A 15,983-nucleotide genomic window follows, 5' to 3' on the forward strand; every position below is an offset into this window, starting at 1 on the left:
GCGGCGGGGCAGCCCATAGCGGGGGATCCCGGGGCTGTCGGGGGGGCGGGCTGAGTGGCTCCCCCCGCCGGCCCGGCCTGTCTAGACGGCGCTCGGCGCAGCCCCGGCCGGTTGTCACGGTGGCCGAGTGGTTAAGGCGTTGGACTCGAAATCCAATGGGGTTTCCCCGCACAGGTTCGAATCCTGTTCGTGACGGCGTCGCGTTTTTGTGGGCGGCGGAGGCCTGAGCGTTCACCCCCCTTTTAATAAACCCCCTTTCCAGCGGGGAGGGGGCCGGGAGCGACAGCTTTACCCATACGCACCGGCAGCGCTGCAAAGGGGGGGCTGGAAACCGGGGGGGGGGCTGCAGAGTTGGGTGGCACATCTGGATTGGGGGATTGCACATTTGGGGGACACGTCTGAATGGGGGTCCCAGAGGAGGGCAGGGGTGAGGTGCTCTGGGGTTGCAGAACTGGTCCTGGAGGGGTGCACAGCTGTACTATTTGCTGGGGTGGGGGGCACATGCCATTTTTTGAGGGGGGCAATGGCAGAATTGGCTCCAGGGGGTGTGTCACATCTTGATTTGCTGAATGTAGTGCAGGGGGGCAGGGGATCTCTGAATTTGAAGGGGGTTGCTAGAATGCTGACTGTGCTTTGCCAGGGGCTGGCAGAGTGTGGGGCTCCCCAGCAGTGGGGAAGCAATCCCCTCTTTGCCGGGGTGGGGGGTACAGCCGGATTTACAGGTGCTTTTCTCTGGGAACCTTCACCCACACCCACCCAGTGTGGAGTTGCCAGGCTGCAGGGCTATTTCAGGGCAGGGAAGGGGACCTGTCAACAACCAAAACCCAGCCAGCCCCACTCCCCAGTTTTTCTCCTGATCCTTTCAACAGAACCCCAGCCCTGCCCCACTTCCCTGGGCCTCTGGGTGCCCAGCCAGGGAATATTTGTGCCCCTTGTTCGAGCGGTTACTTTTCGGCTCAGCAGAACCACAGCTATAGATCGCAGCCACAGAGAGCTGGAGTGAATCTATAGCTGAAAAGGCCTGAGAAAAATTGGGGGGCAGGGGGCGGAGAATTAGGGTTTGTCTGCTGAAGTCAGTTTCCCACAGCACAGCTACACCGGTACGACCATATCCGTGCAAACCATGGGGCTCGAAATGTCGCACCAGTGTAAACAGTGACTCCCACCAGGGCCGTGCACATAGCTAGGGGGCCGGGGGACCTCCCCCAGAGCAGCTTGGTTCTCACTCCTGTTATTAAAGGGGGGCTCTGTTCTCCAGTCTCCTCAGCACACGGCAGAGCCTGGGGTGCCAAACGGGAGCGGGACCCATGGCAGCTTGTGCCGAGCCCACCCTGGCCACTCGAGGCAAACCCAGAACAGATTCAGCCCTGCTGTGGCCTACGTTTTAGGTCCATCCCAGGCCTGAGTGGGTCAAGTCATTTTCTGACCTGACCCCAAACCCGCGTTACCCGCAGGAGGGGGCACACAGCCGCGGCTACGCTGACCCCATGGCCAGGAACTGGAGAGCCCAGCTGACCTGAGCCGGTGGTTTTCCCACCCGTGACCCAGACCTGACACTGGTCAGTGGGTCCCGGTGGGTCCCAGGGCTCCGGAAAAGGATCCAGCGGGGGCAATGCTAGGTAATGGGTTTGTGGATTGCTACCTGGGGCCTGTCCCCAATCGGGGGCTGGTTTCTATCTGGCACGGAGCCATCTCCCTCCCCCATTCCGGGGTCTGTGCCAAGGCTGTTCTGGAAGTGCAGCAGGGGAGCAAAACTCAGCTAATGGCAAGAAATCTTGTCTCGTTCCTTGGTTCTCCCCTGGCTGGACCCAGCGATTATCTTTTGTCCTGTGCTTGGAGGGGCGGCATGCTGGGGCCTGGCCTCTTGTTCTATTGTTTGTCCAGCGCCTAGCGCGGGGGGTCCTGGTCCGTGACAAGGACTCCCAGGTGCTACTGAAACACAAATCATTAGGTGTCTTACGGCAGCGGGCAGGAGCCACAGGTGCAGCCCACCACGCCGCCGGCGCAGTGCCGTGACACAGAACACAAAGACAACTGGGAAGAAATTGTCCCATTCCAGCCTCGCTGGCAGCCCGGCTGCGGCAGGATCAGAAACATGAACCTGGATCTCCCGCAGCCCCGTCCTGGCCTTTAGCTCAGCTGCCAGACCGTCCTCCCAGAGCTTGGGGGTTCTGGAACGGGAGTCGAGTCTGAACTAGCTGGACACAGGAGGAGCCTCCCACGCACACCCACAAAGCTGCCGCCTTCCGGTCTCGTTTAAAACCTGCTTTGCCAGGCTGCCTAGGACACCTTGACCGTGGGCAGGCTGCCAACCACGGCTGGCCCAGTGGTTCTCTGTGCTGCCCCGACTGTCCACGTCCAGTCGACAACGCTTGTCTGATTAGATCGTTAGCCCAACTGAGTACAAGCAGCGTTGGGGGGGTGGGTGTGTAAATCACGCTACTGCAGGGTGGGGATCCTGGCAGGGTTTGACTCTCCCCACAGTCACCGCGCCGTGACCTGGTCCCTGGGGCGACAGCTCTGACCCAGTTCAGCATCATGGGCTGCAGGCCCGCACCTCACCCCACCCTGCCCCTCACCACTGCAGCGCCTGCACCTTGAGCCTGGGGAGAGTCTCCAGGGAGCTGCGGAGGATTGCATGGTTTAGTCCCCCCAGCAGGGGGCAGCCAATGCATTAGAGTATAAGGACACAAGGGACACCACCGTCACCCCCAATGTATTTTATTTGTGGGTGGCTCCCCCTGAACAGGGACTGATGAAAAGCAAGGGCTGGGCCAAGGTGGGGGCTGGTTGTTGGGGTGGGGAGAGAAAACTTTCCTGTCTGGGAGTCTGTGGTCTGGGCACAGACCCTTTGCTGCCTGCCCGCAGTGGCAGGGCGTAGGGCTGCGGTGGTGGCTCTCAGCAGCCCAGGGAGTCAGATGCCCAAGCTGCCCCCTGGCTCCCAGCATAAGCTCAGGCTCATTCCCCCCCCACCCCCCAATCCCAGACAAATTCAAACCAAGGAAAATAAAGCCGAGTCCAACTAGGAGCAAGTTGTTGCCCATGTCCAGAGAGATTCTCACTAGTGTAACGCAGCCTTGCAGCCATCCAGTGTGCGGTGCGGCCTCACACCTTTGAGCCTCGGAGGATTTCCCTGCTTGGGCCAGGAGATCCGGCTCCTCCTGGGGGGTTGGCAGCCTGCTGGGGGGCAGGCTGGCAGCTGTCTGAGGCCAGGTGAGCTGGCAGTCGAGTGGGTACCGCAGCAGCACGTGCAAGCTCCAAGAAGGGATCGGGGCCCCTGTTGCTTAATTTGTAAAGAAAGAGCAGCCAGGCTCAAGGATTATTTTTTTGCATTCATAACGGATGCAGCCAGGCCCAGAGGAGCTCGGAACTGCCAGGCCCAGAAGGGACAGGGCACAAATTAAGCACTGGGGCCCCCCCCCATAACAAAGCCAGGCCCTATGCCCAGGAGCCAACAGCCTGTGATGAGACACAAGAGGTGGATTTAGCTGTGAGGCACGTGGCACTCCCTGCCCCCCAGCTCCATGAGCAGACAGCAAAGGGGGGGATGGGATGGGGATACAAGCTGCTGCATCTCTCCCTCCCCCAGCAGCATCACAACAGTGGCTAGAAGCCCCAACAGCCATCAGAGATGCAGGGTGCTGTACGTACCACTGAGCATGCCACTGCCTCAGGCCACTTGGCAGATACAGCAGCCAGGCCCCAGGGTGGGAGGGGAAACAGAGGCACAGACAGCAGCAGCAAGGTGCCCAGGGTCACAGAGGAGCAGCAGAGCCAGATCTCTTGAAGCTGGAATAGGCCTCACCTTTCTTCTTCTGGAGCTAGAAGACAGGAAGTAAATGCACCCGCTCTCCCCGGTCACCGGGGCACCCTGCCAAGCCCGGCGGCTCATTAGCAGAGCAGAGATTGAAAGGGGGAGAACGTGGACACCCATGGGCACTGCAAGAAGGGGGAGCCACAGGGGACATTGTAATCATGAAATGCTAGCAACTCTCCCCGAACGCACATGGTGACCCGCTGGCCCGACTGGCTGTCAATCCCACCAACAAGTGTCTCTTCCAGTGACAGAATCAGCTCCTTGTGCCCTGGGCAGAGTCCATGTTTGCACCTTCCCCGCATGTCCAGCCTCGGGCAGGACACGTCGAGCCCAGGCTGCTCACGCCTCACGGTGACACGGGTTAGATCTGGATCGGTAAGAACGGGTCCATCAGTTTCCGAGCACCCAGGACCTGCCCCTAAACCAGCTCACACAGCAGCAAAGTGAGAGAAACGCTGCTTGAGAAGGTAGCAGGGTGATTTCCAGTGGGGTTTGAGACCTGATATTGACAAAGTTTTTGAACCTCATTCAATCATTGGGTCCTGACCCCTCCCTGCCCTAAGTTCCCAGCAAATGTAAGTGTTGTTTTTTAATTGATTGAAGACCCAGAATTTTGTGCCACTGAAAATTTAAAAATCAATAAATAAAGAGCTAAAATCATCAATATTATCCCTCAAAATGATAAAGCAAATTCTGGCAGGCTAGGGGCAGTAGACGGGGGCGTGTTTGGACGATAGACTCTTGCCTGCCCTGCCCTGCCCTGCGGTGTTTGCCAGGTGGGTCCTAGCCCACCCTGGAGGGGAAAGACAGAACAAGCTGCTGTGGTTCCTGGGAGGGGCTGGGTGCATCCCCTCCTATAAGCAGAGGCCAGGTTGTTCCTTTCCTGTGTAGTGTCGCTGGGGAGAAGGGACCTTCAAGGAGATGGCAGAAAAAACACAGCTAAGGGGAGATGCCACGACCCCTCGCCACTCTCGCTCGTTCGCTGGCCCTTGCCACTTCACCAAGAATCTATGACCCTGGCTAAGATCCCACCCCTGTCCCCTGACGCTGAACCTGCACCCAGCCTGATAGTCATTGCTCCAGCACACCGGTGCCCAGTTGTGGGCCAGGCCTCCCGCGGACCAAGCTCTGTCCAAACACATCCTGCCCCTGGATTGCGGTGATGCTAGGCGCTGCTTAACCAGCTGCCGTGCTCCCCCCCGAGCACGGCGGCAGTTTGAACAGGGCAGGGGAAGGATGGTTAAGGGACAGGGGCTTGGGAGATTCAAGACAGAACCCGCCACCCCACGGTGAGCATTTAATAACGCTTCCCCCTCTCACAAAACACTCCAGGGGCCAAACTAGGGAAGGAGGCAGCAGTGGCCTCTCTGTTGCCGCAAAGCGCTGGAGAAGAAGCTGATGCCAGGTGCAGCAAGCAGAACCCAGCTCAACTGCAGGAGCCTGAAGAGCGTCTGGCCTTTCCCCAGCTGCATGGGGTGGGGGGAAGGAAACAGGAACTAGACGCTGCCAGCCTGGTGCAGGCTGTTTGAACAAGGTCCGAACCTGTCGCATCATCCTTCCATTACGGGCCAGTCGGCAGCCTTGGGAACCAGCATGTGCCAGAGCTGGTCCTCGTGGCCGGCAACCCACCCAGCAGCTGGAATAAGGCCAGGACCACAGAGGTGAAGAGAGCAGTGGAGTGGGGCCAACCTCTGCTCTCCTCCCCGCCGAGCATGCAGGGCCCCCAGGGGAGCGTATGCAAGACTACGGCGCTGTTCCCTGGGGGTCTTCCACAAGGCTGCTTCCTGGCCACAGGCCGCCTGCTGCCATGGCTGCTGTGAGCAGTAAGCAATAGTGGTTTCAGGCACTTTACTGGTTTGCCAGAATCTCCCTGTCCTGAGCGTAACGAAGATGCTGACGACAGTGCCAACAGCAGCGCTGACAGCAGCAGGCCTGCAGGCCTCTGCTTACAGAATAAAATCACCTGGAGAACATCAAGGGGGGAAGGAGCTTTAAGTCATTGCCCTTCATGCCACAATTCCAACATCTTGGACACAGATTCCATCACACAGCGGCCTGGGAAGGAACCAGGGTCCCAGAGGCTGCAACACCTGTGAGGACAGATGGAGGGTGGGGCTGAAGGGAGTTTGTATTTGACACTCATCCCCCCCCCCCCCATATCTTTTGGGGGTAGGAAGCCTGTAACATCTCCTGATTTGCAGAGAGGTTGTGCTGAGCACTCTGGCTGTTTGTCCCCAAACCCCTGCAGGGAGCCCCCCACAAGGGAGGGGGAACAAGTTTTATTCAGACTATTTCAAAATGCAGCTTTTGCCAACACCTGTTGGACTCAGAGACCAGTCAAATGCTTGGAGAAAGATTCACCCCCACCCCCTGGGAAAGGGCTCCCAAATCCACATCCAGCAAACCATCCATCAGAGCCAGGCACTCGGCCTTCCTGATACTTGTGGCTTAGGAACAATCAGGATAATTCACACACCCGCTTTCCTAAAGTATAAGCAAAAGATCCAGTCCCAGCCCGTCATGCCCCCGTACCCCTCCTCCCACACTCTAGGACACTCCTGCTGTTAACTTTGCAATGGCTCTAGCCATGGGCTGGGTCAGGAATAAGTGCTGGCAGCCAGGGGCTCCTGCTGGAACAGAGCCCTGCAAAGCAGATCTTTCCTCCCCGTTACCTCTTTCACGGCCTGCAAGAATGGGGACATTTACAGTATCCGCACTGGCCTCTGAATTAGCACTGCTGGGGTGATTGAGGGTAAGTCCACCTCAGAGCCGTTGTTTCAGGCTCTCTGCAAACCCAGGCAGCGATTGGCAGCACTTCCAGTCACCGGCTCAAAGTTCTCTTGGCAAACATCTAGGGACTTTTTTTCTTTTTTTTTTTTTTAAAGTGGTCAGAGTGAACAACTAAGTTGTCCCCACCCTCGGATTTAACCTGTTCCAGTCCACTGGTAGGGGTGCACCCCCTCTCTCGGAAATGCTAGGAGTGGGTAAAGGAAGCAGAACCGCTTCTCTCCAAAAACAAAGATTGGCAGCTAAATGCCAAGCCAGAGCCGAGAGAAGCCCGGTGCAGGAGACCCCAGGGGGTGCAGCAGCCATGTCACCCCTGGAGCCAGGAGAGCCGAGGCGACTGTTCCCTGGTGAAGCAGACAGATTACAGAGAAGCCAGTTTCATGATTAACATGAGCTGCAGTCTGGCAGGACCGGGGACCACATGAGCACAACAGTCTGATGTTCTCTTCCCCAAATACGCTTGCCTCTACCCCCCTGAAACACTGTGTCCTGGCACGAGGTGTGGTGGGGACGGGCCATTTCTCGAGGAGTCCATCATAATTTCGAGCCACTGGCCAGCTTGCTCCAGCCCCTTCCACACAGCGTTAATCTCCCAGCTCATCCGACAGAAACCACCCAGGGCTTTGCGAGCTCCTAAAGTGGCCTGGTTGGATCAGCAGAAGAATTTCAGTTGGCAAAGCACAGCCCAGCTGTCCCCGCATCAGCTTCCTGCAAAACCCCAATGAAACGCCAGGCTCGTCAAGCGCTCAGGCCAGTGTCGGCTGGAACACAGCCCTGCCAGCAACCCAGAGTCAGCGCCAGCTCAGCCTGATCACCTTTACCATTTCCGTGGCAGTCTCCATGCATGTGCTGGCCAGGCCCACCCTGTTAAGCTCCCCCCGCACCCCAGGGTCTTTTCTGGGATTTCTTTGTGCAGCAGGGTAATAACCCTGTCCGCTGGTTCTCCCGCTGGGAGAGCTCCAGCTGCAGTGCACAGCACTTAACGGTTTCTAATCGGCACCCGAACAAGGGACTTGGCACAGAGAACTAGCTATGAGGCTCATTGACATGGGCCATTTCCAGGGGTAGAAGCCTATAGCGAGGTGCAAACTGCAGGCAGCGGAAAGGAAAGGTCCCGGAAAAGCAGACGTGGTTTTGGCAGCATTCCCATGCAGGAGAGAGCACCCGGGGACTGGAACGAAGGGTTGGAGAGTCAAGAAAAGGCAGTTTATTAGCGCAGTCAACACAATGAAACAGCGCACACAAGACACAACCAGCAAAGACACCATTGCAAGTCTAGTCTGATTTCCGAGCGCCCGGCTCCTCCAGTGGAAAGGAGACGGAGGCCATCTCTGGAAGGGAAGGCCCAGTGGGGGCAGGGGAAACAGTTTTTTTAAAAAGTCCAGCTAGACAGATGCAGTTAGCAGGTTGGATTTAGCAGCTTTTTCTAATTCCTGAGCATAAGGATCTGGGTTGGACAGAGCTCTCACCCAGAAATCCCCCTTCCACACACCTCATGGAGACATGAATTCAAATACAACCCGCTCCATACCTCCAACTGATCTGACTTCTGAAGAACACGCCAGGTGCTTGTAACGTAGGATACGAGACACGTGGAAAACGATGGAGTTACCCAACAAAGAGCTTCTACACCTGCAGGGGGAAAGCCAGGCCATGCCCTGAAGCAGAACTAGCTGGATTTCCTCAAGAAATAATGCGGCATTAAAACAAAAACAAACCCACACCAGCAAATGTGCCAGTTGAAAGAGGATAAAAAGTGAGAGAGAAGGACCTTAAACCCCTGCCCCCGGCGGGCCGGGCGGTAGAGGTGAATGCCAAACGGAAATCCTGCGGCAGTTTACAGAGCCTCTGAAGCGGACACAAAGGCTTCTCTGGATGCCCAGCAAACAGCGGAGGGAAATTGGGGACAGCGTGTAACAAAACCCGCCGCTGGGGCCTGAGCGATGTTCTCACGCAGCGTCTCCCTGGAAGCTCTGCCCATGGTGGAGCTCCAGGACCAGAAGAAAAGGGGACAGGCCCTTTGTGACAGGCAGCTGCGCGAGGGGCGTCCTGCTCCGCTTAGAGCACCAGGAAGCACGTCTAGCTCCCTCCACGTGCCTCAGCCACCGTCTGCAGTCTGGGCCGACGCAATCGGATTCAGCCCCTGGAAGAAGGTCTCTAGTGTCATACAGCTGGGCAGAACTAGGCCAATCAGTGTGAGGCATGATGGGAAATGTAGTTCTTACAGAGCCTACATCTGGGCAGCCTCCCATGGGCTGCAGGGTAATCACCCACTGGACAGATGTTGCCCCTGAAGATGGTCTCCAAGAACCCCCTCTTTTGCAGGGCTGCTCTGCCAGCTGGGGCAGGGCTGCTGCAGATGGCAGGGGCAGAGGGGTGGGTGTCATACTGAGATCAGACTCCTTTCCATCAGTGGAGGCAGCTCCGCTATTGACCGACAGAGAGTGGGAACCCAGGAGAGCTGCTTGTTTGTGGAGCTGTTACTGGGAATTCAAACTCCTATCCCACCAACTACCTGCAGCTTCTGGCTGGCAGCTGGGGAGGGCTCAGGCTGTCCAGAGGACCAAGGAGATGCGAGCAGTCTCCGAAGGGATGGTAGCGTCAAGGTCTGGATTAAAGCAATCAGAACCTCTTATTTATTGACAATTCACTCCCTGTCCCACACGCAGCCACCTTGGGCACAAAACAACGAGCTGAAGAGAAAACAAAGTCTCCGGGCAGGACAAAGACCAAAAGGAAGGAACAAAAACCAAAAATCCCCTCCTCACAAATGCAAATAAATTAAATTCCCGACAAGTAAACTTAATTAGACCTGGCAGCATTTCTGGCCACTGTATTTAAAAAATAAAATAAAGGGAAAATACAAACAAACGAGGCAAAAAAAGGTACAAAAAACGAACCACAATCACAAGTGTCTGAAAAAAAATACATAAAGCTCTTTGTGGCCCGTTCAACGCACACACAGACAGGACAGCTGGACCCAGGTTCCGGGCAAGAACTGGAGGCAACCGTCACTGGCAGGCAGAGAGGCCGTCCACATTACAGGCTTCTGGAGTCCGGCGCCTCCCTCCGGTGTCCGGCTCCGAGCGGGAGGCGAGAAAGGAAGGAGGCAAAAGGCCATCCAATGAGAGTTTAGTTCCACTTCGAAATCCCCCTTGAAGCCGGGTTTCTCCCCACCGCAGCATAAGGCCCCACGGCCAAGCTCCAGAGCGCGTCTGCTCGACGGCTCAGCTGTCTGGCTGCAAAACACTACTTGTTTGTGAGGAGCAGTTATTTGGCATCGCTCGTGTCTGCAGCTTAGCCTCCCGGCCAAACCGTCGGCGTATCTGAGCAGGGTCCCCCTTCCCACCTCCCACCAAAGGCTGCAAAGCGAGACGGTGCAGGCGTGTGTGAGCCCGGCTGGAGAGCTGTGGCTTTCACACAGGTATCTCAGAGTGGGGAAAGAAACCGGGGGTGGGGGGAATAAAGCTGTGGCGCGGATGTGAACACTGTGTGGTCGGGTCACCCCAGGGCAGCACCACGCCAAGATCTGCGCCAGGAGGTTGGGACAACGGCAGAGGTGTCAGCAGTCAGGCCCGCTCCAAAGCCCGCAGCAGTTTCAAGGGGCTGCGCTTTTCAAAGCCAGTCAGAAGCCACACGGACACCGGACTGGGAGGCAGATCTGCTGCAAGGGACAAACCACATTTTGCATATGATGCTGGGTGACTGCCCAGCGCTACAAGGGAGCGTTTGCCAGAGGCCTTTAATCGCGTTTAAATTACGAGCCACACGCTTGGAGGAATAATGCCCTGATATAATGCCGTGACTGATGGGGGTGGGGGGGAGATGTCAGCGATTTAGACAAGTTATTCTATTTCAAGCACAAAATGTTTCTCTCTCTTTAAAAGTCTTTAGATCTCCTCCACTCCGTGTGCAAATATCATCACCAGGCCTGGCTCGAGCACCATGTCCTCCCCCATGTGCTGGTTCTCGCAGGCCATCACCACTACGGCCTGCTTGCCGGGGATGCGCTTGGCCACGTAGTTCTCGTAATAGCGACGGTTCATCTGGCGGGTTTCCAGGGTGGCCAGGCCCTGCGGCCAGTTCCGCTCGTGGGCGTTCTCGATCAGCTCGTTGATGATGGACGTAGGGCACCCGCTTTCCACCAGCGAGCGCTTGATGACCGCCTGGAGCACGGCGTCCGGCGTGGAGATCATCCCGCCCCATCGCGTCACCCGCGCAGGCTGCAAGGAGTTCACCCACCTGTAAGACACCAAGACACCATGAGTAAAAGACAGGGGCACCCAAGAGACAGTAACTGCTAACGGTGAGGCAGGGATTGCTCTGCCAGAGAACGAGACAGGCAAGACGGTTACTTCAACGTGATCCTCAGAGGCAGGCTGGCCACATCAAGGACTGTCAGAGGCTCTGCGGTGTCTACAGGATACAGAGCCAGCTTATAATGGTCTCAGAAAGGGCAGCGCCAAATAACTCAGGTGCCCCCTCGGGATGGATCCAGAAAACTCACCAGCTTTCCTTCGTAAAACCTAGTGAGAATGGACGTCAGAGCCAGCCGCTCCCTAAGGCGCCGCTGGGGCTGCACCCACTTCTGGTGGAGAGAAGGGACGAGGCCGGGAGGAGACCAATGCTGTTAGAGATGGTGCCCATGACAGAAAACAATCTGCCAGACTCAAGTAGCTAAAAGCAATGCTGGAGGGACATTGGGCAACCCCACCCAGGACCAGCGCTAGTGTTTTTAGCACCCTAGGCACACAGCCATTTCGCCGCCCCACGCGCTGGTCCTGCAGCTCCGGTGGAGCTGCCACAGTCCTGCCTGCGGAGAGGGTCCACTGGTTCGCGGCTCCGGTGGAGCTGCCGCAGCCATGCCTGTAGGAGGTCCACCGGAGCCACGGGAGCAGCGGACTGTCCGCAGGAATGCCTGCGGCAGCTCCACTGGAGCCGCGGAGCAGCGGACTGTCCGCAGGAATGCCTGCGGCAGCTCCACTGGAGCCGCGGGACCCTCCGCAGGCACGACTGCAACAGGTCCACTGGAGCCGCCTGAAACGCCACCCCCCAATAATCCTGGCACCCTAGGCGATTGCCTAGGCCGCCTAAATGGAAGCGCCGGCCCTGACCCCACCACTTCCTCACACTAACTGCTTCAGAGGCTGAAGTCTGTCGATACGGAGCCCTTTGCCCCACATCCCTGCTCTCCCCCTTTCTCCTTAACTCACAGTACAGTGTTCCTGACGTCGTACCCTCAGAGTTCTTCTGGACCTTAATCACGGCCCCCGCCCCCCATCAAAATCCTTTTCCAGGCCGTAATTGCAGACTGGCAACGACTGAAAGTCCTCTCTCTGGTCCTCCCCATGTGAGCCAGCCAAGCATGTTCTGAAGGTCTTGCTCCAGAAAGTGGGGCCATATCCCTGGCTTCCCAGCTACCCCCCCAGCTACCCAGGATGGCCTTCAAAGTTCTTCAGGGGCTTGCTTCCCTCCAGCCTCTCAGATCCACCGACCACGACCATTTAGCGTCTCGTCCCTGCCCAGGAAAGCATTAACCCCCGATGGCAGCAGATGCAGCAGGGAGAGAAGCTGCTTTTTCCCAGCTTGCCAGGCACCTGAGGACGCTTCCCCACACTAGAACTCCAGTGAACCCTGGTGTCTGAGAACCCCTGGAGTAAAACCTCTCCCTCTTCTTTTGATGCCGCTTTATTAACCCTGGTGGAATTCAGTTTTCCTGAGCTGGGCTGAAACAACCCTTCCACCAGGTCCCATCTGTGCCAGTATGGAGCAAGGATCAGCTCCAAAGCCATTTCTTCCAGCCCCACTTTCACGGACAGGACACGGGCCGGCAGCTCGCTGGTTTCAAACTGGCTGCAGGTGTAGAATTTTACAGCTGGTGGGACCCGTAACATTAACAGGGCTGAGTTGCCTTAGCAGTGTCCTGCTTCCTTTAAGATTATGGGTTTTCTTGTGGTTCCCTTAGCTCAGTCCTTAATCTGCTGGGGGGATTTAATGACTGTTCCCAAATCTCGCCAGCCGAGCTGAGGCATCAGTCCCCTGTGTCTGCTTCCCAAACATCCACTCACCGCCCATCACTGGGATCATGCATTGGCAGTGGCACTTACTCTAGGATTTCATTGTATTCAATGGTTTCTTCCAGGTTCTGCAGGTTGGGGTTGACGCTGCGGATGGCTCGCATGTATGCCTTCAGCAGCTGGATGTCCCGTTTCTGCAAGAGACAGGGCAAATGGAGAGATGTTTGCAGCAGGCAGGAGCCCCTCACATGCACAGTCCACTTCCCGCGGACACGTAGGGCTGGAAGTGGCACTGAACACAGAGTGTTTTGTTCAGCCCCACACGGGACGGCAGCGGCGGACCTGGCTGTCTCATCAGATGGTGGAAGCAGAGTTTTTAGAAATTAACCCTTCACTATTTTTCCTGCTCACTCGCTGCTTCCCAGTGGGTCCGCTCGGGGATCCTCAGAGCTCATGAAACAGATTGGGGTCAGAGTGCCTGGAGTGCTAGCCGTCCTCCCCTGCGTCCCAATCTTGTGAGATCATAGTGCAAAGTCCCGCTGGGTGGGGGGACCTCATGGGACAAGGATTTTGATGCAGGACAACAGCCTGGAGCTGGGAGAGGAAGCTGCCATTCAAACAGATGCTGCACAGAACTAAGGGAATGCTAGAACGTAGTAGCCTATCAAGCTGCCTTTGGCTTTTAACCAGCAGATTCATTTGTCCAGTATTTGTGCCAGGTAAGAGTCCACCCATCAAGAGAAGCTGTTTGCCTAGAAGGCCAGAACAAACTAGAACCCATCCATGGACACCCACATGAAAGCAGCTACCTGCTCGGCCAACTGATGCTTGTGTTCTGCTGAAGTCTTCTCCAGCTCAGCAATTCTCGTCTGCTGCTGCTGCACCACCGACCTTAAGTGCTTGATGCAGTTGTGATTTGGCAGCTCGTCTTTGGGCATTTCCAAGCTGCAGGGAGAGAGAGAACGGACAGCAGGGGAAGACAGAGCAGGCCAAGGCTCGGGATTAGCAAGGAGCATCAGCGCCCACCTAGCTCCCACGACAAACTCAGAAGTTTGAGGGACTTGCAGCGAGATGTCAGACTAGCCCAAATTATAATTAAACCACAGACGTTTGGGATGGGATCGTAAGCTGATCTAACCACTAGGGACCAGGATGAGGTCGGGGGTGGAAATCCCCCATCTGCCCACTGCAGGGTTCTTTCACTATCCTCTGACTGTCTGGTGCTGGCCTTGGAATAGCTGGACCTACAATACAGAGCCACCCACCTCCAGGTCAGCCGGATCACTAGGCCCCCCACACCTGACTGGACAGCCAGTGGTCTCAGCACAGCTCGTGCATCATAATAGCCAGCCAACACCTGGGCTACCTGGGCGGCAGCCTCACAGAGAAACCGAGGCTGGAAACCGACTGCCTTACTCCAGCCGACCTGGGGGAAGCTGGCGTGGGTAGGAGGCACTGCTCTTGCTACACCGTGTTTGGTGGATAAGAGCTTAGCTGTCTCGCTGACTTAGGAACCTAACTGCCACCTGGACTTAGGAAAGTCTCCCCCAGTCTCCAGGGCTGGAAATCCAGGGCACGGAAACCAAGTTTAAAGACGAGCAAGACCCCAGCTGCCAGCAAGCTCAGAGGCTAAGCTGTGATGGCCAAGCCTGGATAACCTTGCCCTGCGCAGCACCGCTGGCATTTACCCAGCTCTGTGCGCTCCCAGACTGCGGGGAGATCAGCCTTCTCCCCAGCTCCCAGCAGCACATAGCTGGCCAGCATCCCAACTCTGTCACTGCTCGCGAGAGGCTACAGCTCCTGGCCTCACCCCCAGGAGCAGGGGGAAACAATCCAGCAAGAACAATCCTCACCCGCATCCTTGCTCGCACGTCACCGGCCGCTTTGGATTATGCTCACAGTCATTGAGGTGAGACATCAGGTTGTCGAGTCGCACGACCGCCGTGCAGCCAAAAACTGCGTTGTCGCAAGTGATCTGCAGCTTGGAGAGCATGTTCCGCATGATCCGGGGGACGGGGCGGAGGTGGGCCACGGTGACTACGCTGCGGTCCACGGGGCAGGTCTGCTGCTGGGAGAACCACTGGGTGATGCAGGCATTGCAGAAGGCGTGCTCACAGTGCGGAGCCTGCACAGGGAAGGAAACGCAGGATGCAGTGACTTGCCCCGACCCCCAGCCTCAGTCTCATCCCGCAAAAGCCCAGGGCGGATGGACAAAGCCAGCACCTTTCACCTGGCCTGCAAAAATAATTCATCCCACCTCTCAACCCCCACTGGGAGCTGAGGACATGGTCTCCCCATCTGTACCACAGGCACAAACCAGTGCTGGCAAAGCCGGGGCCCAAGTCCCAAACACAGCAGTCCCCTGCTCTACCCACTAGATGCTGCTGCCTCTTTAAACGCAGGGTTAATGGGCCACGAAGAGTTGGCAGGCTAAACTGACACTTTTCCGGAGCATGTTAGAAGGGTACTTCCGTGTGTTTACCCAGCTGGGCATTACAAGGACTGCGGTGGGAAGGAGAGCTGTCACTGGACTGAAGTTACGTTTAGGGGCGAGAAACACATCAGCTCTTCCTTCGCGATCCGGCCAATCTCCTCTCAGAAAGCAGAAATCCAGAGCTACAAGCCCACAAAGGGTGGGTCAGACACTCAGGGGTTAAATCTGTCCCAAAGCTGCAAGATGCTGGGCTGGGGGCAGATGGGTACTTTGCTGCCTGAGTCCAGCAAGCCCTGAGGTACCCAGTGGGCAGAAGGCTTGGGGCCCATTTGGTAGCATCGTTACTAACATTTCCATAAGCGCCCTTCAGGGACACAGATCCAGCTCCCTCAGATGCCCTGACTGACTGGCCTCACCGCCTTGGAGAAGGACGGCAGCTGAGGTTGCCAGAAGACAACAGAGCGAGTGCAGAGCCTGGCGCAACGGAAAGCTGAGGGTGGGACTGACTGCTTTCCATCACGGTCTCGCTGGGCTCTGCAGGGTGGCCCAGGGCCCCAAACTCTCCATTTGAGAAGGCCCCCGAATCGGGCTCGCAGCGCCACGCAGGTTTGGCCTGGACACCCCGGGGACGGGCGCTGGCCTCAACCCCTCTCCCCTTGGTAGCAGTTCTTGGAAAGGGGGGAGGGGAAGACCCTCAGTTCCAGATTTTACTCTGGGTGCCCTGGGCACTGCCTCCCTTTCGTGATCTATTTGCTCTGTCGGCCTTCACACCCGCCTAGGTCGCTGCCCCCTTCCCGAATCCCTGCTCTCGCCCTCGGTTAACACCGGGTCTCACTGCAGCGAGTGAGAACCAGCTCTCTGCAGCCGGCGCATCCCCCCTCCAGCTGAAATATTTCCCCTCAACTCTGCTAACTCCTCCCACCGCTGC

General features: G+C 57.1%; 1 protein-coding gene and 1 non-coding gene across 3 annotated transcripts in view; one reads left to right on the top strand and one right to left on the bottom strand.

Moving 5' to 3' along the window:
- The first annotated feature begins 113 nt into the window (after positions 1 to 113).
- On the top strand, positions 114 to 195 carry TRNAS-CGA (transfer RNA serine (anticodon CGA)). Its single transcript has one exon. It is a non-coding gene; the product is annotated as a tRNA-Ser (tRNA).
- Positions 196 to 9,200: 9,005 nt separating this feature from the next.
- RNF41 (ring finger protein 41) overlaps positions 9,201 to 15,983 on the bottom strand; it is a 28,591-nt gene continuing 21,808 nt past the window's right edge. For both annotated transcript variants that reach the window (XM_032785585.2, XM_075061106.1), the window contains 4 exons: positions 14,475 to 14,746; positions 13,431 to 13,566; positions 12,712 to 12,815; positions 9,201 to 10,846 (listed from right to left, as the gene is read on the bottom strand). In XM_032785585.2, the coding sequence (XP_032641476.1) occupies positions 10,495 to 10,846; positions 12,712 to 12,815; positions 13,431 to 13,566; positions 14,475 to 14,746 (864 nt within the window). In that variant the 3' untranslated portion in view covers positions 9,201 to 10,494. The remainder of the gene's footprint in view (positions 10,847 to 12,711; positions 12,816 to 13,430; positions 13,567 to 14,474; positions 14,747 to 15,983) is intronic.

Source organism: Chelonoidis abingdonii, chromosome 26 (assembly GCF_003597395.2).
Source record: "Chelonoidis abingdonii isolate Lonesome George chromosome 26, CheloAbing_2.0, whole genome shotgun sequence".
Lineage (NCBI taxonomy): Eukaryota > Metazoa > Chordata > Testudines > Testudinidae > Chelonoidis > Chelonoidis abingdonii.